The sequence below is a fragment of the Aythya fuligula genome, chromosome 9 (assembly GCF_009819795.1).
Source record: "Aythya fuligula isolate bAytFul2 chromosome 9, bAytFul2.pri, whole genome shotgun sequence".
In the NCBI taxonomy this organism is placed as follows: domain Eukaryota; kingdom Metazoa; phylum Chordata; class Aves; order Anseriformes; family Anatidae; genus Aythya; species Aythya fuligula.
Window position 1 is genome coordinate 22,425,915 of NC_045567.1, and position 24,456 is coordinate 22,450,370.

A 24,456-nucleotide genomic window follows, 5' to 3' on the forward strand; every position below is an offset into this window, starting at 1 on the left:
CTGGTATAAAAGGCAGGGATGCTCCCATTCGTGTCCTACAGACCACATCCAGTTCTGGGACTTCTGTGTGCTTCTGTGTTGTCTTAGCAGTGCTAGTGGTGCTGAGCGGCTACTCGGCTGTAAAAAAGCAAGGCTGCAGTTCCAGGAAGACAGCGTGAAAGTTAAATAGCTCCAGCAGGGTGAGGAATATTGTAATAAACATTTTTTTCAAAGGGTAAGTTATTTGGATAAAGCTATTCCGTAACTGTTGAAACAGCCTTGAATTTCTTGGCTTAAAGTTGCCACTTAAATACAGATCCGTATGTATCTTGGTTTGAGGCTGCACCAAACGTGGGCTTTCAGTGCTTGAAGACGAAAAGATGCTGATCTCTGACACGTGCATGTCCCGAAATCAGATGCAAAGTGGCAAACATCTACGTGAAGTATCAGCACTGTAGGTAGGGCAAGACCTCAGCACCTCGCTAATTGTCGGGTGCAAAGTTATCAGCCCAACGTGTACAGAGTCCAAAGACAAACTTCAGAACAGGATTTTTTTTTCTCAAGGTTGTGTAAATCATGAATACAGGTGATCTGCTTCAGTTCAGGGCGATCTTCTGCCATGCTTTTTTACTGTGGAAGTGTACATAAGAGCACGTCCAGAAGCATACTGCTTTTATGCAGAAATAGCAGAATTAGGCTTATGCTGTTAGATTCTCATAGCGGTTTGTAATTTGGAGTATGCTTATCTGTGATCTGAGACCGTTGTTGCTTCATATTTCAATTTCAGGAAATAATGATGCAATGCCTTGGGAAAAAAAAAAAGATAAAATCCTTCATTTTTTGTCACTGAAAAGGCCTGAGTGTTTGGCTGGGAGATGGGTATGTGGCAGTGGGCTAAAAGGCTACTTTTGCTAGTCTGTATATTTGCCAGCGGTATTTGAAGGGGAAACAGGAACATCTTGTTCTCAAGTTAAAATTCAACGAGTTGGCTTTTTCTGTTGCTGTGGCTATACCAAGGAGGGTCATGCAATAAACTTTGTCCTAACAGCGATAGTCTCTTGATCAGATGCATTGGGTCTGGATTGTGAGTTTTAACTTTCCCCTTCTGAAACGTTATTTTAAGTGGGCATCTACCCAAATGAATTCATGGAAGCAGCAGGCAATCAGTAGCTGATGAACGCAGCAACAATGATGCACTGAAAAAAAAGTAAGAGAATAATTATATAAAAATGCAGCAATGAGAAATGTAAAATATGAACCAGGATCTGAAAATGCAAATACATTTGATTATCAATGAAATATCTTTAAATTGTTCTGGGATGCGTGCCAGTGTATCAAGCCTAATAAATAGGGATGTTTAGCTATGCTTAATGCGGTAGCTGTAAACTTTGGGGAAAAAATACTTACAATTAAATCAGAGCATACAATGAAAAATATGATTTAAAAATAAAATTGTTTCTTAAAAATTGTTCTATGTTGTGGCAACAGTTAATGGAACTAACAGAGGGTGAGGCTGGGAGCTCCAGGCACGTTAAATGCAGCAGCAAGCGTTAGGTTCCTGATCTCCTGCTACAGTAAGTGGAAGCTACAAAGTAAACTTCTCTTCCCTGCATTTCCCTGTAGATTTCACATGACACTTGCTAGGATGAGCTGCCTTGTGTCATCACCAGCATTTCTGCAGAAGGAGTTCATTAGGGATGAGAACATGGAGAAGTCAGGATCTATGCCCAGTTCACCCTGAGATACACAAACACCACGTTAACTGGTGAAATACAAAACCAAAGCTATTTCTGAACCTTTCCCATTTGTTAAACTCTTTCACATGGAACAACAGAAGGGAATTTGTTTTAAACAGAGAAGACTTGAAAACAATGCAAATGCTAACAGAAAACCTTGTGTTTGCAGGTGCAGTGTCTGACTGCACTTTGAACTTTTAAATAGCCTGGATTTTAAATCAACAATGTCTCTGTTGCCAAACAAAAAAGCTCTGCAACTATCTAGGCTATATATCTTTGCTGTCCTTCACATTGCAAGATATATTTCCTTGGATTTATCCTTTTAGGAGAACAATAAAATGTGTCATTGCTACACATGCAGCACAACTTCTCTTCCTCATGACGTAATTGGTTTCTGAAAGATGCTGATACTGGTGTAGAGATAACTTTGGGACTTGCAGTGTGCTGGGAGCACTGAAATCTTTAAGAGGGAAGCAGTTAAAAGGGCTGCTTCACTTGCATAGTAGTGCCAGGAGGAAAAGAGTGGGTGTATTCACAATGCTTGATTTCTTAGTGCTTACTGCTCTTTTCTGGGTGATTGAATAAGACTTTAAAGCTCATTACAAGCTGAGGAGAGAATTGAACCTTGGACTTCTGCTTCCTGAGCAAACATTTCATCAGTAAGCTTTTATTTAATTAAAAAAAAAAAAAAAAAAAAAAAAAAAAGAAGAAGAAAAAGGCAACTTCTTAAAGTTGGCCTTTTGAGGATCCTGAGGCTGTATTGTGCTGGGCTGGCTGTGCTCCTGGAAAGCCTGCAGGATTGAAACGCGTGGATGCCAGCGAAATACCACCCGGTCTCTGAATCTCATTGGGTTTCATTGTGGCTGTTCGGGCCTATAAGGGTAGCTGCTTTCCTGATTGTGCACAGAGGAACGCTGTTAGGGCTTGCGGGTGAAATATGAGTCGGTTTGGGAAATGCTTAAGGCAGTGTAGGTGACTCCTAGGTTTGTATATCCAGTCAGAGTTCGGTGCCAGAGTTTTAGACTTGAAAGCCTTTGGTCTCCCCAAAATCTTGAGAAGGCTCCTCGGATATAGCTTGGAGTGTAGCCTCCCTTAACTTCCTGCTATCTGCTGTTTTCTCTCTCTGTCGTTTTTCAGGTTTTTCATCTGCGCTATGTAATAGGAACCTCCCTTTCAGTACTTGCCAGTTCTTTATGCCTGAATGAGCAGTGTTTTCTGTTTTTGCTTGAAAAGCCAGTCTTTTTAGATTTTAATCTTTTTCACTTGCTTTGTTCAAATGCAGCATGTGAAGCAGGCTGAATCTGCTGCACGCTTGGGCAGAAGCAGCACCACAACCTGCCATGGCAGAAGGTACAGATCACTGAAAAACAGTGATGGGAAAGGTATCAAAATCATTTAGCTCATGTGCTGATCTGAAGAATGGGGCATACGATGGTTGTCGTAGGGAGCTTTGCTTTCTGTGGAGCTCACAGCTTAAGGTACTGGGCTGAGAAGTGTTTGTGCCTCCTGAAATAAGATCAGGTTGCTGTTCGAGCAATGATTGACTTGGGAAGCCTAGGAATAACTGGCTGGAAAAGTTGGATCTTTAGCCCAGCTCACGTTGTAGCAGATCTCGTGTTTGAAAGCTAGACTTCCAGGGCATTTCATGAAAGAGAACGGCAAACTTCAGTATTATCATCTCTTAACAATGTCCTGATGGGCAAGGAGAAAGCAGGGCTGCTTCTGTAAGTAACGAGGGGAATGCCAGAGGCAAGATTTTGAGATGACACAGAATCTCGTGACTGCTAAGAAAACTAAGCCATTGTTATCTTAAAGTCCTTGTTTTCTGGCAGGTGTTTCACAGAGGAGCGGATCTCCCCAGTAAGCTGATTATTTTAGTCTCATTCTCTGAGCATTATGTGTTTGAAACATGAAGATAATCTTACTTAATATTCCTTAAAATGATTAAAACCAAAACTTGATACTGTTCACCTCCTGCAAAGATGCATCAAACGAAGTCTTAAGCTACTGGCTTACTGGAACAGACTTCAGTTACTAGAACAGATCTGCACTGACAGCTGTAGACAAACCCGATCATATCTTTGCTTCAAGATTTAACGTATCTACAGGATTTATTTATTTATTTATCAGCCTTTGCAACTTCTGGCTTCTCATCTTCCGGGTATTAGGTAATTCCTTGTGTACTGTTTTAATCTGTTTAATCTGTTTCAATCCCTAATCCTAATAACAGCATACATCTAGTGTCTTTTACTCCCTTATTTTCCTGCTCTTAGAGTTTAAATGTCTGATGGCTTCAGGTGATCTCTGCAGGCTGAGGCTGTGCGAGGCAACCCAGCAGGGGCTCTGGACTTGCAAGTTGAGAGCATGCACTGTTGTAGACAATGTCTACCACAAAACTATTCCATCCAATGCTAGAAAGCTTCACCTGAACAGCAAATGAAGATTCCTCTGGGCCTTTTGTGCTGTGTGTCCTAAACCAAGGCCCCTCCTTGCAGGTGACCCGGTGAAACTTCACTATATCTGTAGCAGCCAGGTGTAGAGACTCGCACAATGTGGCACCGTACTGGATCCATAGATTTCCTAACTGTTCATAGTGAAGTACTTAAACATGGAGATGTTCTTCATTCTTGCACTCCTTTTTGTAGCACTGTATTGAAACTTGTTCCTTAAGTTGGCTGAGCTAGAACTAATTACTTCTGACAGTTTGTTCTTCATGTGCATCATCCAAGTAGAATGACACCTGTGCAGCTCCTGCATGGTTTCATTGTTCCTTGTAACAGCAGCCTGAAGTCCCGTGAATCCCGTTAGTGTCAGACTGTACCTAACGCTATAAAACGATCCCCTACAGTTTTAGGAAATGGGTCAAACTGAAAAAAGTGCAGAGCAACCTTTAACATGTGCACAAACTTAAGGAAGTTTGTCTTACATGCTAAGTAAGACTCCAGTGCCTGTATTTTGAACTTGCTGATGTTGAGGGCAACATGCACCTGCTAAAGTGAGTCTTCTGCATCAGTACCATGCTAAATAGCAAAGAAGGCATCCCTTGTTCTGCTACCATTGCAGTATCCTGCCCCCTTATTCTGAAGTGCTGTGCTTGTGTATATTTAGAACCAATCTAAATATGTATGTGTCTGTTTTGAAGACAAAAGACCTGTAGATTTAAGGTTACCTGGAGTTACCAGTATTTCTTCATACTCTGAGCACAGAAAAGGTGCTGGAGCTTTGAGTTCTGTAACCCAGGGAGCTGCTTTGCTCCTTCTAGGCCCAGAGGGATAGGTCTGGGCAGCTGAATTCCAAGACTGGAAAAAGCAAATTGAGAAAATGCCCATAGTTATAGTTCTGTGTGGTGGTGGGTGGGTGTTTTCTACTCCTGTAATATGTTCCTGAATACTCTAAAATCACTTCCCTTATGGGCATAATACTTCCTGGATGAATATGTTCTAGTGCTGCAACTTCACACCTGCTTGGGATCTGGTGTGCAGATCACAGAGCATGTAGTCTAGATGAATGCTGGGCAATATGAGATAGAGCCACTATCCTGAAACTCTGTGTTGCTGATTACAATTAAAGCCTTTTCAAGCTTGTGAGCGATGGGTCTGTCTGGATCTGTGAACATTTCAGAGCTGAGAGAGGAGGGAGAAAAGATGGGTGAATGCTTTGGAGGGTTTACGTTTGACGTTTTCAACAGTCACCTTCTGTCGTTTGGTACTAGCAGGTGAAGTTTGACAGGAGCTTCTGCATCATCTAAATATCTCCAGCTTTGGTGAGGGAGACCTGTAGAGAAGGAGCAGATGCCACAACCTCAACCTGATGCAGCTGCAAACTGAGCCTGAGTCCTGCAGTCCCCAGCACAGGTCAAGTGGTGTCTAGCTGTGACTCTGCAGTTGCACTGACAGTATTTTTGCAGTTAATGTCAGAGAGTTAGGTACTGCTGGAAGGGTTCAGCTAATACTGTAAGATTCTTACGCCTTAAATAAAACGTTCCAGATGCATTGTGTCACCGGACTGCGTGTTTTGGCTGGCAGGATGCCGGGTGTCTCTAGGTGGGGCTTCTGTAGGAATAAAGTTTCCACCCGCCCTCTGATTTGGGTATGCATTGTAGCATCTCTTACACAGTCGTGAGGATCTCATCAGCAATTTGTGGTTAGTACAGTTTGCTTTGCTCATTTTGGAATAGGATCGTTGTGTAGCAAAAAGTAATTACATCTGCCCTGCTAAAAAGTCAGGTGCTATTTTGAGGTTTAATTGTAATGAAAGCTAAATAATTCAGATTAATAGCTCTGTGTACTCCATTTTTTCAGTAATTAAGGCAGAATCTGTTGTTGGGTGACTTTTTTAATGAGTCAGGGGTATGAATTTCTTGTCGTACTGGAGCCTGAGGTAAGCACGTAGGGAACACAGCCTGTTTGGATGCTGTTCTTTGTTTAAAAATGTCTTCTGTGATGGATGTAGTTCTGTTCTTTTTCTGGTGATCTAGCATAACCCAAACTTCCTGAGATTTTTCCACTATGTCTCTAATTGAAAAATTAAAGAAACTTCAACTGTTCCGCCTCTTCCTTTGCAGTTTTTTTCTTTCCTCCAAGGTATCCAAAATTAGCCTAGTATCTTATTTCCTAGAGGTGACTCAGATCCCGAACTTGGCAGTCATTTCCAGGGATAATTACAGAGATGCTGAGAGAAGCGTGGCCTGTTTGCCCTCCTGGAGGGCACGGTAGGCAGCCTATTCCTATTCATGCCACCACTGAATAATGACGTTTTTGGTGTTCCAGTCAATCTGTCATGCTCAGATGTATATTGTAAGGTTTGATAGTGATTTTCTGTTTAAAAAATAAAAACGATGATACATTAACTTAAAGTATTGATTTTTTTTTTTTTGTATGCAGCTTTTTGAAATGTACAACTGAAGTTGACTCCCAGTCCCCTATGTTAGAGCTCTCTTGAACAAATTTAAGGAAGCGGTTTAGCAGTTTTGTAAGTTGATAACTGTAGCTATTGCATCAATTTCTGCCATACTTTAAGATAAAAGTGCAAATGTAGGTTTCTGTTGGGACAGACCGTTAGAATGCACATGTGAAGTAATCTACACCATTTTTCTTCACTGCCAATTTTAAACTAGTAGCTGAATGTATATATCTGAAAAGTGTATATATATGGAAAAAGATACAGAATCTTAGCAGCGTGTAGATAGAGTCACTGGACTTCTTCAGAAAGTTGGAAGAGCTCTAAAACAATTTTTGAGAGAAGGAACAGGCCCTTGTTTCCTGGAGGCAAGAGGTGAGCAGCCCCAGACATTCAGAAATGAAATGGAAACTTGCTGCCACAGCCCTTCTGCATGTTTGTGTGTCTCTACAAAATGAGCCTGTGTGTTGTGACACAAAGGGCAGGAGAACTGAGAGAAGAAAATAAATAAAAAGGGGAGAGGAATCCTGTTAGAAGAAAATTTGCTAATCACCCTGTGTGAAGGACAATGGAAGCAGCATTCATGCCACTTGCCAGCCAAGGAGTTGAACAGCCATGTACCTGATGTGTTTTAAATACAATCATAAAAATAAAGTTAAGCATTTGTCTAAAATCACCAATCAGGTTTTGTCTGAACAATTTGCATTTATCACTTTAAAAAAGCAAACAAAACCAAACAAATTAAAAACCACTTCAGCATAGGCAGGTGGATAGGAAATGCCACATGTGGGGTGAGATGGTGATCTGATCATGGGTGGCACCAGAGGTTGGAAGAAATCATTGGTGGAGTGTGCAGGAAATCTCTTCTGCGATGGAAAATGTGATCTATTTCCAAATAAAAATCATGTTTGAAGCCTAGCAGGCATTAAACATTCAATCACATTTAATGCTCCTTCTCAAACTTCTGTTTTGAGCAGCACCTACTCCAGTTCACTGCTTCAACATGATAAATACCTCCCCGAATCCCACCTCATTGTTTTCTTTTGCTTGCAATTTGTTTATAAACATGTTGTTTCCTAGAGGTGGTCTTAACTTCTAAGAAAGAAAAGCATATATGAGGTAGGGTGAAATATGGAGTCTTTTAAACTTAAATGTTTACTCCACTTTAGAAATCCATTTTCACATCATCCTGATAAATGAATAGAGGCGAAGACTATTTCTTAGAAACATAAGCATGTTTCTGGGGTGAACTGCAGTAGCGTGCTGAATTCTCCCATTCCACAACTGCAAAAAAGCAAACTTTTAAGACCTGCAACACTTCTATGTGCTGTGCTTCAGCTTTTCCTTTTCTATTTGAGGATGCAAAGCTGAAGGTTTGATAAGCGTATGAAACTTCTTGTATGCTTATCTGACCTCTGCACACATTCCAGAGTGGGTTTTGAAGTTCTATCATGATGAGTTCTGGTATCTTTTTTTAATCTGTTTCCACACTCAATGTTACAGAGCTTGGTCCAAACCCTTTGATGTAGGGCATGTTCCACAGAGAGCACCAGCGTTCTTGTCCCTGTCAACACCCCAGGGACCGAGTTGGATTTCATAGTGCTGGAAGCAGGAGTCTCACAGCTTTCAGTAAGAAATCAGCTGTGAGCTGTAACGGGCTCCCGGTGCTCTCTGTGGTAGGGACCAGCAGGATACAGGTACTTCCTCAGTTACCCTCTAGTTTTTCAGATACAATCTGACTTACCTGGAAGAGATGCCTGTGTTGCAAGATTAGAAAAAAAAAGTTGCATAAAAATGCAAGTCTTCAGTTCTGCATTATCTTTGGGTAGGTTTTATCTGGTTGATTTTTAAACTTTGACATAAATGCCTCCTAAGGCAGCGTAAAGCTGCAAAATTTGCTCAAGTCCCATTCTCCAGTTCTAGTTTAATGTTGGAGTGCTGACTGAGCTAAAGGAACAGACTTACTTTAATTGGTAGGCTATTTTTGGTGGGGTTTCTTGCCTTGTGCAGCTGAAATCATCACTAGGTTTATGATGGGCACTACAAAACCCCTGAATATGGAGATCCATGTATTAAGTACAAACCTCTCTTAAATTCGTTAATGCTATGGGCAAAGTAAACGACCAGAGAATTAAGTCAAAGCAGTGGTTATTTTTAAGTACAATTACCACCACATTGATTTAGTTTGTCAGGAGAAATCCCGTTCCTTTGTTGTAACTGTTGTAATGTGACAAAGCTGTTATCTGTTTTTTTTATGTGTGAAAACTGAAAAGTGTAGGGCTTTGTTTTAAAGTGAACATAAATGTGATACTGCCTGCAGTGCTAGTTGGGGTTTTCAGTGAACAAAACAGAGCAGCCCATTCCTGCCTGTATACAAAGCTGTTCCTTAATTAAGCCAGAAGAAAGCTTGTTTTTCACGCACGATCAGCTTTGTGTTATCTTGGCTTCTATTTCTGTTCTTTTTATATGAATTCAAAACAGAAATTTTAAAGGGCATAAAATATGAAATAATTTCAATATTTTGTTCAATATATTGTAACTGTACTATTTCTGTAATGCTGTTTACTTGCACTTTATTTAAAAAACAGCTTTCCTACTCTTTACTGCTGTGGGAATGCTTCTTTAGCTTTATATTTCTTAGATATTTGCACTGTCACTGGAATATTGATTTATTGTGAACCTCACAAATGAGTCTTTCAAGTAGGAGGAGTGCATCCTGTGACCAGTATGGGTTGTACTGGTTGGATTGTCAGCGGTGAAGGTGAAACAGGAGATCTTCCAGTCTGAAGGCAGATTCACTGACTTAACAACATGCAGAGCTTGGAGCTGGGAGAGCAAGTCGTGCTATACTAATAACGTGTTCTCCCAGCATGAAACATTAGCATCAGATGAGTCAAGAAATCTTTTCTGAGATCAACGTTTTAATTATTATCATTGGACTAGAAAATCTATTCTAGAAGGGATTACTTGCCTAATAGAAATGTTTTTCTCCGAACAGAAAAGCTATTTGCATGGGTTCACAACTTAAATGGCTCTCTTTGAAGTGACAAGAACTTGAGATGTAACTGTATTTCTGTAGCAAGTCTGTGTTCTACAGCCCTGCATAGCCTTACCAGAGAAGTGCTGGTGTGGTGGGCCCTGCTCTGCTGCTTCAGTTCAACTCTGCCCCAGTCTGAGACAAAATAACATTGGATGTTGCCAAGACTACTGAAATCTGCTGGTTTAAAACCAAAGATGGTATTGCTGTGAGCTCAGAAAAAGATTGCAGAATTAGTTAAGAAACAATAACACTGCAGTTAGTGAAACTCCTGGCATCGTGTATATTTAAGTTCCAGTATGTTCTTAATTTTTCAGTGTGTAAGATGGATGTTGGGGTGCTTGAGGCTCTTTTGGGTCATGCTTCAGACAGACCAAAATGCCAAAGTAACACAGCTGGAGTTGCTGATAATGTAAAATCAGAAATACATTCTTTTATATGTATTATAATGGCTTATTTTTTCTAATAGTTTGACTGCTTAGAGATGCAAGGCCAAGTGAGCTAACTATGACTGTTAAATAAACTTGCTTTCATCAGATAACTGGACTCCGGTGTTGCAATTAACGTTCAGCCATGAACGCGGTGATGCAATCTGCTGAGAAGCTTCCCCCCTTCCCCTGCTACCTGTTCTTCCACTTCCCTTCCTGAATGGTAAAACTCACACCTGAATTCAAGAACTGTTAGATGTCTGCTTACTGAAGACAGGGTGTCTGAACTAGCTGTGATTTTACTGGTTGTGTTTCTGGGCTCTGCTCTTTGAGGCTGAATCACCTTTCTGTGCATTCCTGTTGTGTTGTCTGTTTAGTCACATAGGTGACATTATATAGGTCCCCTAGGCTTGATAGCTGCCATTATTTTGGTTTGGGAATAGTGCATATTAACAGTTAAATTATGTTTCTCCCTTTGTTTTGTACCGTTCTATTGAATAACATACCATCAAAATGCAGTTACTTGTGCAAAGCTTAGTAGGAGATTAGGGGTGGGAGAACTTACCCTGGGACAAAAGTTGTTTAAGTGCTGTGTCTGTGCATCACGCTGCCAGGAATTTATCCCTTCCCTTGTATAGTTTCCATATCCTGGATGGGAGATCTGTAATAGAAACCATGTTTTTCAATATGTGTATATATATATTTGAAATTCTTGCTCAGGCATATCCATGCTGGTAGTGGAGAAAGAAATCCCCTGCTACGGCAACAAGCCTTTGGACTCTTGCCTAGAAAGTTTACATCACAATTTCCACCTTACTGGTACATTAATGGGAGATAAACTCCAACCTGTATGAAATCTGACCTCTGCCCTACTCCTGAAAAGAGCTAGTGAGAATATACGGCAGCTACGCTTTCTTAAAAATCATTCTTCATGTTGCATGTTATGGGTTTTTATTAGAGAAAAAATGTTGCAGAACATGTTTCGACCAGCACATTAACTAGGTGGGAAGAGAGGTGGGAGGAAGTTTTTCTTACCCTCCTCTTTGGTTGCTTTTTGGCTGTCTGAGAGACTCCTCAGGACGCTGCAGGCTGTATCCCAGGATTTCAGGGGCTGTCGCACACAAGGTGGCAGTGAGGATGCACCCCCCAGGAGGGGCACCAGTGACACCGAGTGCTGGGTGAGGGCAGCAAAGCCACAGCTCAGCAGAGTCAAAATTGGGTGCGGAAGTTACAGAGCACTGTGGTCCCTGAAAGTTAAGCATCGCATTCCTCGTCTCCTTTCTTCCGGCCCTTACCGTGATGGCTTTGGTGTGAGTTCCCCACTTGTTAAAACACCAGGAGGAGCTGCGGAAGGTCGCCTGCGGACAAAGAAGTGCAACAAGAAACGTTACCTCAGAATCCGTTTGTGGCTCAGTCTGCTTGCCAAAAAACCTATTTCCACTCCTAATGGCGTGGGAGGGGAAAACCATTATGGATTTTCATTTCTCTCCTGAGTTGCTATGCTACAACCGCTGCTCCTCTTGCAATGTGATTCAGCATTCACCATCTTCGGTGCCTAGATAAAACCATTACTGTAGTGCTGCCATCTTTTCTTCTTCTCTGGAAACTTACTTGCTGGCGACTTTGTGAGTGTTCATTAAATGCCTGTTTTGTTGCAGAGGATGTTGATACATTAGTTCATCTTGACTGATGCCCTTGACTTTAGATGATAAATGGCAAGGCAGGGATAGAGGCGGGATTGCTAATCAATCCTTGTCACCTAAGCCAAACTGTAAACATTTCGAGATAAGCCAGTAGCTAAAGAGCCTGCAGAACGAAGCTTGGGGGAATTAAGAATGCTTTTTAAGGTGCAAGAGGAGTTTTCTGTGGCTGCCAAGATACTGATCTTTGAGACTTCCTGTTGAAGGCTTATGCACACCAATGGTTTGATATTCAGAGAACACGTTTCCTAGTTTTGAAGGAAAAAATCAAGTTCCTTTAATTTGTGTAACAGCTCTTTGGTGCAAGAGTGCAAATTAAAATTAAAACAGTGAAAGGTGCTGGTGTCAAACCAAGCTTTAGCAAATCCAATTGTGAATTTATAAGAGATCTAATTAATATTGTTGCTGCAAAGTCAGCTATTTCAGATAATGATCCTTCTGTCTAGTGAGTGGTGAGGAAAGGGTAAATAGGGTCTGATGTTCACTGTCTGTTGAGACACATCCAAAACTCACTGTCCAAAGCACGTGCTGCCTGAAAAGCTGCTCAACATGTACCAAAGTGGTGGAACCCTCTGCCAGGGGATACAGCACGTCCAAAGTACGTGTGGGTACAACAAACAGATAAATTCTTAAAAGCAAAAACCTTTTGGCAGGTAAAACTAGATGTCAATTCATTTTTATCCAGATTGCATGCAGGTGTTCACACAATCTTGGCTTTAAAAGAGCTTATCAAAGACATCAGGACACCTTTCCCAGAGAACACATGCAGTTTTTCTTAGCAGATGCCCCCCGTGGAGGAGATGCAGGCACCGTGCATGCCTGCCTTGCCTGGCCTGTCAAGGGTTTTGTGGGATGTGCTCTGAAAGCTTTGCCTTTAAGCTCGGCTTGTTGCTCTTTGCCCAAAGCGCTGCACGCAGACCACTTCTTCATCTCCAGAATATCGTATGGGTACTTTGACTCAAAGGAAATGCATAAATGGAGTTAAGAATCAGTGAAGATTAAATTTTGTTCTCAAACTGAAATGATCCACGACCAGCAATCTCTGATACCCAAGCCTTACAGAGAAGTGCTATGGGATGTGGTTTTTTTTTGTTTGTTTGTTTGTTTTTGTTTATTTTAGCTATGCTAGCCCCTCAGATGGCTTATTTTGTTCTTCCTGCTTTATCTTCTGTCTCTTTACAAAAAAGGCAGAAGATGAGGAAAGCATGGAAAAATGCGTTTGTACATACCCTAGAAGGAATGATGATCTACACAGGCTTCGTGTAGAACAACCATAGCTGACTGCACCAAGGATAGAATGCAGTAACTGTACTCTGTAATGCAATAGAAATAACAAAAATATTCAGGACCAATATCACATGCAAAAATAAAAATAAAAAAAGATGTAAGCAGTCCTTAACCTTATGACCTCATTCCACTTGTATTTTCTGGGTATGTTTTTTTTTCTTTGGGTGTTCTGGGAGATGGGGACTTTTATATATTTTAATATCCTGCTTTTAAAATTAACTGTGTATAAAATCTGTCTTTTCAGTTGTATATGAACACAGATCAAGATTAGAAAAATCATTGCAAAAAGAAAGGCTTGAACATAAGAAAGCAAAAGAAGGTAAAATATGATTTTCACCTTGATATCTATGATAAATTGACTATTAAAAATAGTGACTTTAGATGTTTATTGTTCAATTTTAAATGAGTTGTCAATATATTTAAAAAACAACACATCAGGAGGACCACCTTGGCAGATCTGTGGAATACATTTTTAGTGCTTTTCACAGATCACTACAACGTGGCACAGTATGCACAGGAAACATATATATGGATATACCTACAACAAAAATGTATGTGGAGTATGGGCATGTGTAAATCCTGTTACAGCATAACAAAGTTTTAAACCTTGCAACAAAAACATAGGATCTTTTCCTGCATTCCAATGTGAAATTAGACTGATTCAGTTAAATTGATTCACTCTGATTTACTTAAAGGTACACACATGCTTGCATACCTTTTTCTGATTTAAAATTAAGTTCTTGATGTGTGTGATGGAGAAGTGTTCACACATTTTATTTCTTACTTTTTTTTCTTAACATCTCCCCTCAACAAAACTTTAGCAGAATGCAGAAGTTTGAGTTTTCTCCGAGACTTTTGTAGTTGTAAATTCACTGTAATTCTCGGAGTGAAGTCTGCGTTATTCCTAAAACCGATGACTCAGCCACTGCATTCAAATAACTACTTTAGCGAAGGTTAAGAGCATTTAAAAAAACAACAAACTTCTTAGTGTGCAGCTCCTGATAGCTGTCTGGTGCCATCTGGTGGACAGCTGCCTCATAGGTATGCAAAGGTGAGTCGTCATTTTTAAATCCTGAAAAAAAGCAAAAAGAGGAGATTGTTGTTGTACTTCAAAAAGTTTGGAAGTCAAAACTAAATTGAAGTATGTATCTTTATTGTAATAAAAATATGCACGATTTATAAATGTCCTGTTCCTTTTGAATGATGCTACTGCGCCTCTACTGGGAAAGCTCATGTGGTATATGATTATTGTTTCCATAGTCTTGAGCCTTTATATGTGAGCCTTATAGTCTATATCCCCTATATCTCACACAAAGATTTAAAATACATTGTTATTTATGACTTTTTTTCTGAATGAAAATATTTGGGCAAAACTTGAACATTTTTTAAAGTTCCTCTGTTAGTGAAGATCTCTTGGAAAATTGTAACTGCATAAGTATTCGGCTCTTAAGAGAAATTATGTACAGACAGTTATGCTATTTAAGTACGGATGTTTTTTTATTCATCAGTATTTTTCCTTTTATGTTTTAGATTTTCTTGTTTATAAACTAGAAGCACAGGAAACACTAAATAAAGGAAGGGTAAGTCTCATCATTCCTAGTACCAGCTTTTAATATTTTGCTAATATTTGATGCTATTAGAGCTGCAAGAACAAGGAAGTGCTTTGCAATTATAGCTGTTCAAAGAAAGAGGTCTCACAAGTGCTAATTGAAGGAGCTCTCACTCCATTTCTGCTCTGCTGTTCTTAATTATTTTTACCTCTTACTTTATAAGATTTGGAAATCTTTTCATTGCTTAGTCTGCAGGGAAAAGAACAGCGACAACTTTCTAACAAGTGGTCTTTGAACTGAAAAGTATAAAAATAAGTAAATCATGAACCTGTTTTAGATATCAAGTGCTAGAAAGAAGGATGTGTCTGGTAAAGGACCCAGAGACCTGTAGAGAACTCTTTATAAAGAAGAGAATAAGCTAGTATTTTATGGACACTTCAGGTTGAAAGTGGAAAGACTTTGTGAGCTGAGTTAGGTATGTTACAACTACACAGTTGCTGCAGCCAAGTGCAAAATATGTATACTTGCTATGGTCAAAACAAGTGGAGAGCTTAATTTGTTTCCTGTGAAGTTACGTCCATTGGCTTGTGACTTCTAAATAAGCATGTACAGAGGTTAGAAGAATGACAATATTGTTCTGATGAACACTGTTTTGTTTTCTTTTTACAGCAAGACTCAAACAGCCGATACAGTGCACTGAGTGTACAACACCAGATGTTGAAGGTAGGTGACTGAGGTAACCGGTGTCACAGGACAATGCAGTTCGAAGGGTGTACGGCCTCAGTGGCTTCTGGAAATTCATTCCAGAACATCAATACATTGACAGTGCCTTCCTCGCGCAGCAGTACTGTTGAAAGATGATTTATTGTGGTTTTCACTAGTCAGGCTTTCCAGTGGATAATTTAATCTTCTCAAATGCAATTACTTGCATGGAGCAGTGACTAATCAAACTTCACGTATTTTGGCATCTAAGGAATTTCTTAGACACATTCAGCAGCTCCCCGTGGGACAGTGCAACTGCTGAGTGAGGTGACGTAGCCCTAGAAAAGGAGACTACTCATCACAGAGATCATTTTGTGTTTGAAAGGATCTGCAGTGTGCATGCTTTGAATAATAAGCTTCCTTTTATGAAAGCTTCGTATTCATCTGGACTTATTAAATAAATTGCCAAAGACAATATTAGGCGGATATGCTAATACAGAACTGTTCCGGTGTCCAACTTGGTATTTGCAGAGTCAACATGAAGAACTAAAGAAACAGCATGCTGACCTTGAGGAAGATCACCGAAAACAAGGAGAAGAGTTTAGCAGAACATTCAGTGATCACAAGGAGAGATATTTACAACTGCAGCAGGAAAAAGAGCAGGAGATCTCTAAGCTGAAGGGTATGTGCTGGCTGTCCATATTAAAGTGCGTGTCTGTCATCGTGTTTTGTGTGATGTGACACAAAGGCAGTGTCTCTGTTCTCACTAACAGGTCATTCACGCACAGCCTATGCCTACGATAAGTTACACTTTCTTGATGATTTTCCATGGCCTCTTTCTGAAAGTTCTTTGTATTTGTGCTTTCTGTTTCAATCTAGATTAGGGAAGTAGTAAGAAACAGATCACTCAAAAGCCCATCAAGTGTCAGAGGCTGGTTTATCCTACCATTCATTTTTAGTTCTAAAATTCATATAAAAGCTGGAGAAATAGGTCTCCCTCTTTGCCTTTTGTTTACCAAAAAAGGTAAAGAGTTTTTGTCATTTCTATTAGAGACCTAAATGTGCCTTTTTATGAAGATAATTTACATAATTTCTCATAGACCTAATTTTCTCTTTCTCAGCTCCTCTGAAACATGTTGCACCTGTATACTTAGGGGATGAATTAGTAATTTTTTTTACTCTTAGCATCCAGCTTCCTATTACAGAGATTTCTTGCAGTTTGCAGAACTTTTCAATCCTAATAATACAATAGCATAGAACAAAAGGATGAGGCATTTCCCATCGAGGGCCTTTGGCCACTTTCTGCCATGTGTCACTAACACGAGTTAGTTTTGGAGCTGTCTGCAGTTTTGTCTGCACAGTATTTTGCAGGCAGAGGCTGTGTTCATTAGTTCTGCCTTGGCACCACACCAGTGAAGTCATACAGCGAGCTCTTGGACTGAGCTGGATTGCAGCCTAGCAGCTTGGCGTGTCGGTAGAGCTTGCTTGTGTTTGCTTGCAGTATTCCACATCACCATAATGTAACAAGTGGGAAGAAAAGCCCCTCTCCCTGGTCCCAGAATGTAGTGCTGCTTAAGTATGCTGGCCATCTGGGCACCTTTTCCAAAATAAGAGCGTAGTCCTACAGAACAAAACTCTCACTCACCAGATGCGATGTGGGGGAAGAAGGAAGAGCAGAGGGTGTCTTCCTCTCTGCATTTTAAAGATTTGGATTACCATAATGAATTTTGCCATCTGCAGACCCTAGAATGAACAATAATGCATAGTTCCAGTTGCACAGTGGGTGCACCAAAATGAAATGTAACCAACTATTAAGTTTTCTGCTTAAAAATGTAAAGTTCTGTACAGGGTGGGGGGGAGATGTAAGGTAAGCAAATCCTACAATTACTCTAATCCAGAGTTACTACAGGAATTGTTTAGAATTAATTGTAGTTAATGTTACAGTGCTTTAGTATTATAAATCTGGGCTTAACCTCTGTATTTTGTTTCTTTTAAACAGAATCCCTGTATAATTTACGGGAGGAGAACAGACAGTTGAGAAAAGCTCACCAAGACATTCATACCCAGTTACAAGATGTAAAGGTAGGCTTTGTTTTGAAGGAGAACTGTCAAAACAATTGGCAACAAGAACAGATTTTCCAAGTTCTAACAAGCCAGAAATGGGCAATAACAAAGAGTTGTAGTTTCTCTACTGTGGCAAAAGAATATAGCTGAACTGGATTTGTCTTCTGCCACCAGCATTTAAGGAACATGCTCATTTACAATAAAATAATGAACTAAAGACTAAATTGGAAGAGAAGTATTTCGTATAGAAATTGGAATTGGAAATGTGACTTTGTAAGTAATGAACTGTGTGTTTGCCAAAAAGAATGTTTCCCAGCTCTATTTTATCAAGCATTTATTGAAATCGACTCCAATTTTTAGTTGCATAAATTCTGGACTTCAGATTTTCTTTCCTGGCACTGCTCGCTTTCTCTATGCTTAATATGCATTCCAGGTTAAATAAATAAATGCTGTTATGCCAACTCAGTGTTTTCATTTTAGAATACACTGAATTATCTTCTTAGCTCAGAACCCCCCAGGCTACCTAATTTACCTTTAGAATGAACTTTGTGAAACATGTTATTTTCTTTTTTTTTGTGTAGCAACAGCATAAGAATTTACTCTCCCAGCACAACCAGCTTGTAGTGACATTGGAAGACCACAAGAGTGCACTAGCTGCTGCACAGGTCAGAAAGGAAAGCAGCTTGTAGTAGCTCTAACCTTCCTTAAAACTCCTTTCTCCTAGTTCAGCTGACTGTAATGTTCTGCATGTAGCCTTTCGCATGGGGAATTTGCAGGGAGCACCATGCTGCACACTGCAGGGAACTGCATGAGTTAAGAGGTTGCTTTTAAGAAGAAGCTGCAACAGCTTATATGGCTGTCAGAAAACACAAAGCTCTGTTTGTAGGCCCAAGAGTGCATGTATTACTGGTAAGAAAAGTACCTCTGCATTCACGAGAGCTGTAGAATACCCTTCTGTCTTCTCTGATAGAGCTTCTGTTAGTTTAATGTCTCACTTTCTGACATTCCCTTGTATCACTTTTAAAATGCAGATCTATTGATATTTCAAAGTTTCATTTTATGTACACCTAGAATGTTTAGAAAGCTATATATATCAGTGCTACAGGGGTCAGGTATATACCAAAGTATGCAAGCTCCATATGAAACCCAAATTAGGTTTTTGTTTAAAAAATAAATCAGCAGCAGTGTCTTAAATGCCAATTTCAAATGACCTATCCATGTAGCACAAACTTTGCTAGGCTGTGGCAAATTCAGTCAGCTGTACCACCTGTGTAGGTCACAGGGAATTGGAAATTAGGAGTAAAGAAGGTAATTTTGAGCAAGAAAGACTTCTGTGAAAGATCAGAGGGAAGGTAATGAGGTAGAATGAAGATACTCTTATTCCTGACTAATTTTCTTCATTTGAGTGTTTTTCAAGGTCCAAAAAACCATGAGTAGCACTAAAAGGACTGAATTTATTTGAGTTCTGCTTGTTTTATGTGTCACATGTAGATATTCAAGCAATAGGGAAAGACCAGGAAAGTCACTCAGAGAATAAATATGCAAAGATTTTGAATTTCCAGCACTAAAACATACTGGAAGCTAATTGTAACCTCTTCTCCCCCTGGCCCTATTAGTTATGTGGTACATATTTGCTTATATCAGAAACTCACCCAGAGCAGATGGAAGGTCTGACTTAAGGTCCACCAAAGCCAAAGGGAGGCTCCTCTTACTTCTGGCTTTTATTCAGTTCTTTATTTTGAACACCTGTGTCTCACACAGCCTTCCTGTCTGCAATCAGAATGTGGCATTTCTCATGGAGAGCCTTTGTTCGAGTTGAGGATCTTGTGGAGCCTTTCAGAACAGAAGGTGTTCAGCACAGTCACGCAGTTTCTCCTGCAAACTAGCTACAGAAAGTTCACAGGGGATTATTGCTTAGAAACACAGCTCTGTAAATTACCCCGCTGTTTCTAGGTGTATTCTAGACATAAAATATCAGTAGTCAACCCAGCACTAATGTATTTGTGACCTGAATCTTTAAGACTTTGTGATCTTTGTCCTTTCCCATAGTTCAAACAGCCAGACAGATCCTTCATATATTTTTACAAACCCCATCTGTCTGCCAGCATTAATACCTTTTAGGCTGTGGCCTTGGATCACAGTGTTCAGCTGAGAATGATTTGTATGGTGGGGTGGAGTACGTCGATTCTAGACGTGCACAGTTTAAATATCCACGTGTATTAAGTCTCTCTGCATGGTCAGCGAGCGGGGAGAAAAAACAAAGACCTCTGTATTAGCCTATGGCTAAATAAATACTGGTTTTTACTCTAAAGTTTCTTACTGCACTCTCCAGCAGCTAATCAGGGAACAGCAGTGCCCTTCTGGAATGATGAGTGTAATTACTTTGAACTCTGCTTTGCTTTGCTTTTAGGCCCATCTGTTTTAATGGATGCCATAGTCTTTTGAAGATGCCTCGAGGTGCGTCTAGCTTGAGAGCTGTTATGCATTGCATCATGTCAATCCGTAGCACTGTGGATATTGTTTTGTATGAGTATCATGCATTGTACATCAATGCATCGTGCCTGTCTGCTGTACTATTGATTGCTATGATACCACGTAACACACACAAAGTGGCACACACAGTGCTGAGTGTAAAGTGTAATGGTTCTAACCCCAACTCTTAAATGACTTACGAAAAGCACCTCTGACTTCAGAACAGTAAACACTCCCACCACCTCCCCTGGAGCAACAGAGAAACCCTGTCATGGGGCACCACCTCTTGTTGGTCAGCTTTTATAAGTCTTATGCCTTAAAATTATTACTCTATTCTCTGCTGTATAGACAGTGACTGGTGTGCCAGCTGGTCTTGCTTCTCACACTGGACTTTAAAGCTTGTTGAAAATACTCTGATCTTGTACAGAGTTAAGCTGCAAACCAAAATACAACATCCTACTGTTGCATTTTAGGAAGACAAATTTACATGTCGTCATCGTTTTTTTTTCTTTCCCTTTGTTTCTTGCTCTTCACCAAAGGTGTTCTGTGACTTTCTTTGCCTCAGTTCCGTACCTTGACTGTTGTCTTTTATAACACCTGCCTAAATGTTGTGGAGTTGGCGTTTTCATGATGTGTATATAAACTCCTGGTTCCAAAAAAGCGGCACTGCTTCCTACCAGTAAAGAAGTTGTGGTGCTCTCAATTTCCCTCGCTTTAGTCTTCCAAGAAAACTGAATCATCCTCTTCTGAAAATTCTCCTGCTTGGCATGAAAAAAACAATCTTTGTCTTTGTCCCATGGGGATTTTTCCAGCATCTTTGTATGCATGTGCACTTTGGCTGAAAAGATCGTGATGAATCAATGCTGTTTAGCGCATGGAAACAACCGATCTTAAAAGCTCTCATCCCTGCTTCTCCCCAGTCTTTGCTCTGATGTGAATATCGAGTCATTCTAGCATACGTCTTGCCAGCAAGTTCACTCAGGGGTGACTGTTTTATTAAAACGCTTTTATTGGTTTTTGTTGATCGGGACACGGTGTAATTAATGTGTTGACTTTAGTCCCAGGTGGAGGAATACAAACAGCTGAAGGACACACTCAACAAAATGCCAAGTTTCCGGCAGCCTGAGAGGTTGGAACAACCAAATGAGCAACCAGAGGTGCGGGCACCGTCTCCCCACAGCAGCCTCCCAGTACACCACGAAGCTGTGGCTGAAGAGCCTAAGGAGGTACGCAGCACTGACTGGAGCTATGGGAAATAGTTCTCATTCAGCAAAACACTAGCTGTGCGCTCAGCTTCCCTTAGAAACGTGTGGATAATTCTACGTGTTTGTCACTTCTTGAATAAGGTAGTTAGGAACAGTTTAATTTGATTGAGTAGTAGAAAACTACGGTCAAGATGATGTTCAAAGGCCTTTAAAACTGTTTTATGTAAGCTGTTTTCAGAAGTTGCTAAAAATATGAAGTTTAATAATACGTTGTCCATAACATTTTAGATATTTCATGTGTTATAAAAAGCTTTAGCTTAGTTCTGAAGAAATTGTCTTGTCATGCGTTTCATAAGGTTTCAGTGGCACACTTGAAGTCAGTATAGTTAAAATTGACATACTACCTGATGCTCAAAGATAAAAAAGGCAAAGATGTGGGTAAAGTCTACAGGTTAAAATACCAGTAGTGTTTTTGTTTTACTAGAGTTATTGACTGGCAGAACCTACAGGAAATAAAAACACAGAGCATTCTTTTTAGATGCAAAATGGTAATAGTTTGTTCCACCTCAGAATAAAGTGAGGCTTAAACTGCTTTTATGATGCTGTTGTGCAACAAGTTGTTTAGCTATGTAGAGCCAGGAGCCAGGTACTCATCCCTCTTGGCAGGAAGGGTAGTTTGTTCTGAGGCAGGCACTTGGCTCTCCTGACTACAGATTCACTACTGCAGGCTGGATTAAAGGTATCCATATGTGGTCTATAGCTCTCTTGAAAATATGAAATCCTTAATGTCTTGTGCGTGTTTTTCAGGATGAGAAACCAAAAGAGAGAGAAGAAATAAACACCCAGGAAAGAGAAGACAGAGCTGAGCCTTTTCATCTACAAAGAAGGCCTAATGAGGGCCATCACGCCAAAGAACTCAACATTCAGGAGCAACAAGAAGCTGGAGAGGATGATGAGCAACATGTTGACCAAGTTGAAGAGGAACACAAAAAAGAACTTGAGGAGGAAGAAATGGAGCAGGCAGGTCAGCCTGAGCACTTAGAAGAGGAACAGGATCAAGTACCAGAAGAACATGAGTGGAAGAAACAGGAACAGAAGGAAGAAGAAACCAACATGTTGGGTGAACGTTCTCAGTCAGAGGTATGGAGAGCTTTTTCCTACTAATTGATTAGATTTGCTGTTGAAATGGAGGCATCTCTTATCGTTGCTGGCCCTATATTGCACTCAGCTGTTCCTAGATGAAATCATATTTACAGAAAGCTTGGGATTCAGAGCACTCACCTGTTTTTAGGTAAAACTAATGTCATATTTATAGAAAATTTGGGATTCAGAGCACTTAGATGCGTAGGATTCAGGCTCAGCTTTAGCACATGCTCACTGCTCTGCTTGCCAAGTGCAGCTTAATGAACATTAATTCTACTGATAAAAAGCAACAGATGGAAGAAAAGAGCTGTCAGGTTGAATCCTATCTCCTGCTTTAAATTTGAGGCCTGTGGTAGGTGATGGAAAGAAGACAGGTGATGAGCACAAATCATAGAATATCCTGAGCTGGAAAGGACTTCTGTTCAGCACTTTGGTGAGGAGGTGTCCCACCTTACTAACTTGAGGCATCTCAGCAAATTGCAGTTTCCTTTTCAGGTACACCTGCTTTCTGTAAACGCTTCCATCTGAGGGTCATTTAACAGGTTTTTTTAACAACAAGATGAACATGACTAAAATAGTCCGGGAAAACCAGTGCAGAGCAGTGGCAAGTCTTGCTCTGTACAGCTCTAAATAAAACCATTGAAATGTGGATTTATGTTCCGGATCGGATCTCCAATGGAAAATATGTTTTACTGATCTCACTTTAGGCCTTGTAAACACTTACTCTCCTAGCAGATTAACTGTGCAACTCCAAAGGGATGAGAAGTCATTGCTGAACAGGTGCAGCGGATTAGAACAACAGCGATAGGTTAAGCTGTGAAAGAGGACTTACAATTTGGCTGTAAAGAATGTGCAGCGTCTCACTTAACTACCACACAGCAGCCCCTGCTGAATCTACCCATAGTCAACGGAAGCCTATTTACTGTCTTTATTGCCAGCCCTCAAAGCTTTTTTTTATCTGGTAATATGTTGGGTTTTTTATTAACCTGTAAGAAATGCATGGCTTCCCCAGGTCTGTTACCCCCTTAGCCGTGTTCTCCACAAACACACCAAAACCTCCAAGGTCTGTGTAGTGAAAAATTAATATAAATTTAAACAAAGACAAAAATAAACAAAAAATATTTTCTGTAATTTTCTCGATTGCATGTAGCATCAGCATAACTTTCCTTCTTCTTTTTGGTGCTATAGGTTTCTGCATGCTTGCTTTTGATCATTGAATCTAGGATTAAACTATGACTAAACCATTTCTCTGACAGATAACACCAACAAAAGCTGTAACAAAAAGATATAAGGCAGCCTATGAGCAACAGCTGGAGCAGCAGCACCTTGCAGCCCAAAGAGCAGAGGAGGCCGACCAGCTGAGAGAACATCAGGAATCGCTGCACCAGCAAAGACTGCGAACACAGCTATTGCGGCAGCAGCAGCTTCAAGAAAAAGAGCTTCAGCTACAGAAGGAGGCAGAACAAGGGGAAAAACTCTATAAAAACCGGCTAAGGTTAAAATCTTTTATGTAAGCTTGTTATGGTCGGGGCTCTGGGCTTCATGGCTTCCACCGCACAATCACTGACAAGAGGCTGGCTGAAAGCTATAAACCTGGACTGCCCAGAAACTAAATAAATACAGTGAGCCTCATCTCCTTCTTTCCAAGGATAAATCTGGTTGCTATTTTAAGGGTGGTTTTCGGTGGATTTTGGTGTTGTTTTTTTTTTCTTTTTCCCCTTTTACTATAGAAGCTCTGATGTCTGGACTAATGGGTGCACGTTCCAGTTCATAGCATTTTGCTTTGATTAAGGACTACCCTAGCTTAGGAGTTTTAAAAATGCAAGGCAGATCCCATTGGTATATAGCGAAATGTAAGTACAGAAGTTAGTGCAGTGGAACAAGTGACTTTGTTCTACACAGAGCACCTTCTTTCAGGAAAGATGATGCAAAAATATAACACCTAATAGAGAGCTAAACTGAAACCCATTCTGGCAGGAGCTGGGAGAGGCAGAGGTGAGGTAGGGTGGTTTGTTTCTTGAAGCAAAAACATTCTTTTTGAAGCTGAAATGATGAATTTGCATTTACTCTTCTCAGTCAACAGGCTCGTTATGATAACATGGACCATGACATTGTACAAGGGGAAGAAGAGCAAGGTATTCAGGAAGAAGAAGCAGGTAAGATAACATTTATGCCCCTACCATGTTCATAGGTTCCCTCTGAACCTCCTTTCATGTGGGATTTTAATATCCAGTTTGGATTTAAATGAAATACA

At 40.3% G+C, this 24,456-nt stretch overlaps 1 protein-coding gene across 2 annotated transcripts in view; it reads left to right on the forward strand.

The window, feature by feature from the left end:
- The window catches only part of GOLIM4 (golgi integral membrane protein 4), a 32,076-nt gene that overhangs the window by 658 nt on the left and 6,962 nt on the right, over positions 1-24,456 (forward strand). Inside the window, exons 2-11 of one of the 2 annotated variants that reach the window (XM_032193108.1) lie at positions 13,311-13,385; positions 14,597-14,646; positions 15,286-15,339; positions 15,850-16,000; positions 17,318-17,400; positions 17,964-18,047; positions 20,913-21,080; positions 21,867-22,199; positions 23,459-23,697; positions 24,279-24,358. In XM_032193108.1, the coding sequence (XP_032048999.1) occupies positions 13,311-13,385; positions 14,597-14,646; positions 15,286-15,339; positions 15,850-16,000; positions 17,318-17,400; positions 17,964-18,047; positions 20,913-21,080; positions 21,867-22,199; positions 23,459-23,697; positions 24,279-24,358 (1,317 nt within the window). The remainder of the gene's footprint in view (positions 1-13,310; positions 13,386-14,596; positions 14,647-15,285; positions 15,340-15,849; positions 16,001-17,317; positions 17,401-17,963; positions 18,048-20,912; positions 21,081-21,866; positions 22,200-23,458; positions 23,698-24,278; positions 24,359-24,456) is intronic. The other variant, XM_032193109.1, reaches the window with a different exon arrangement.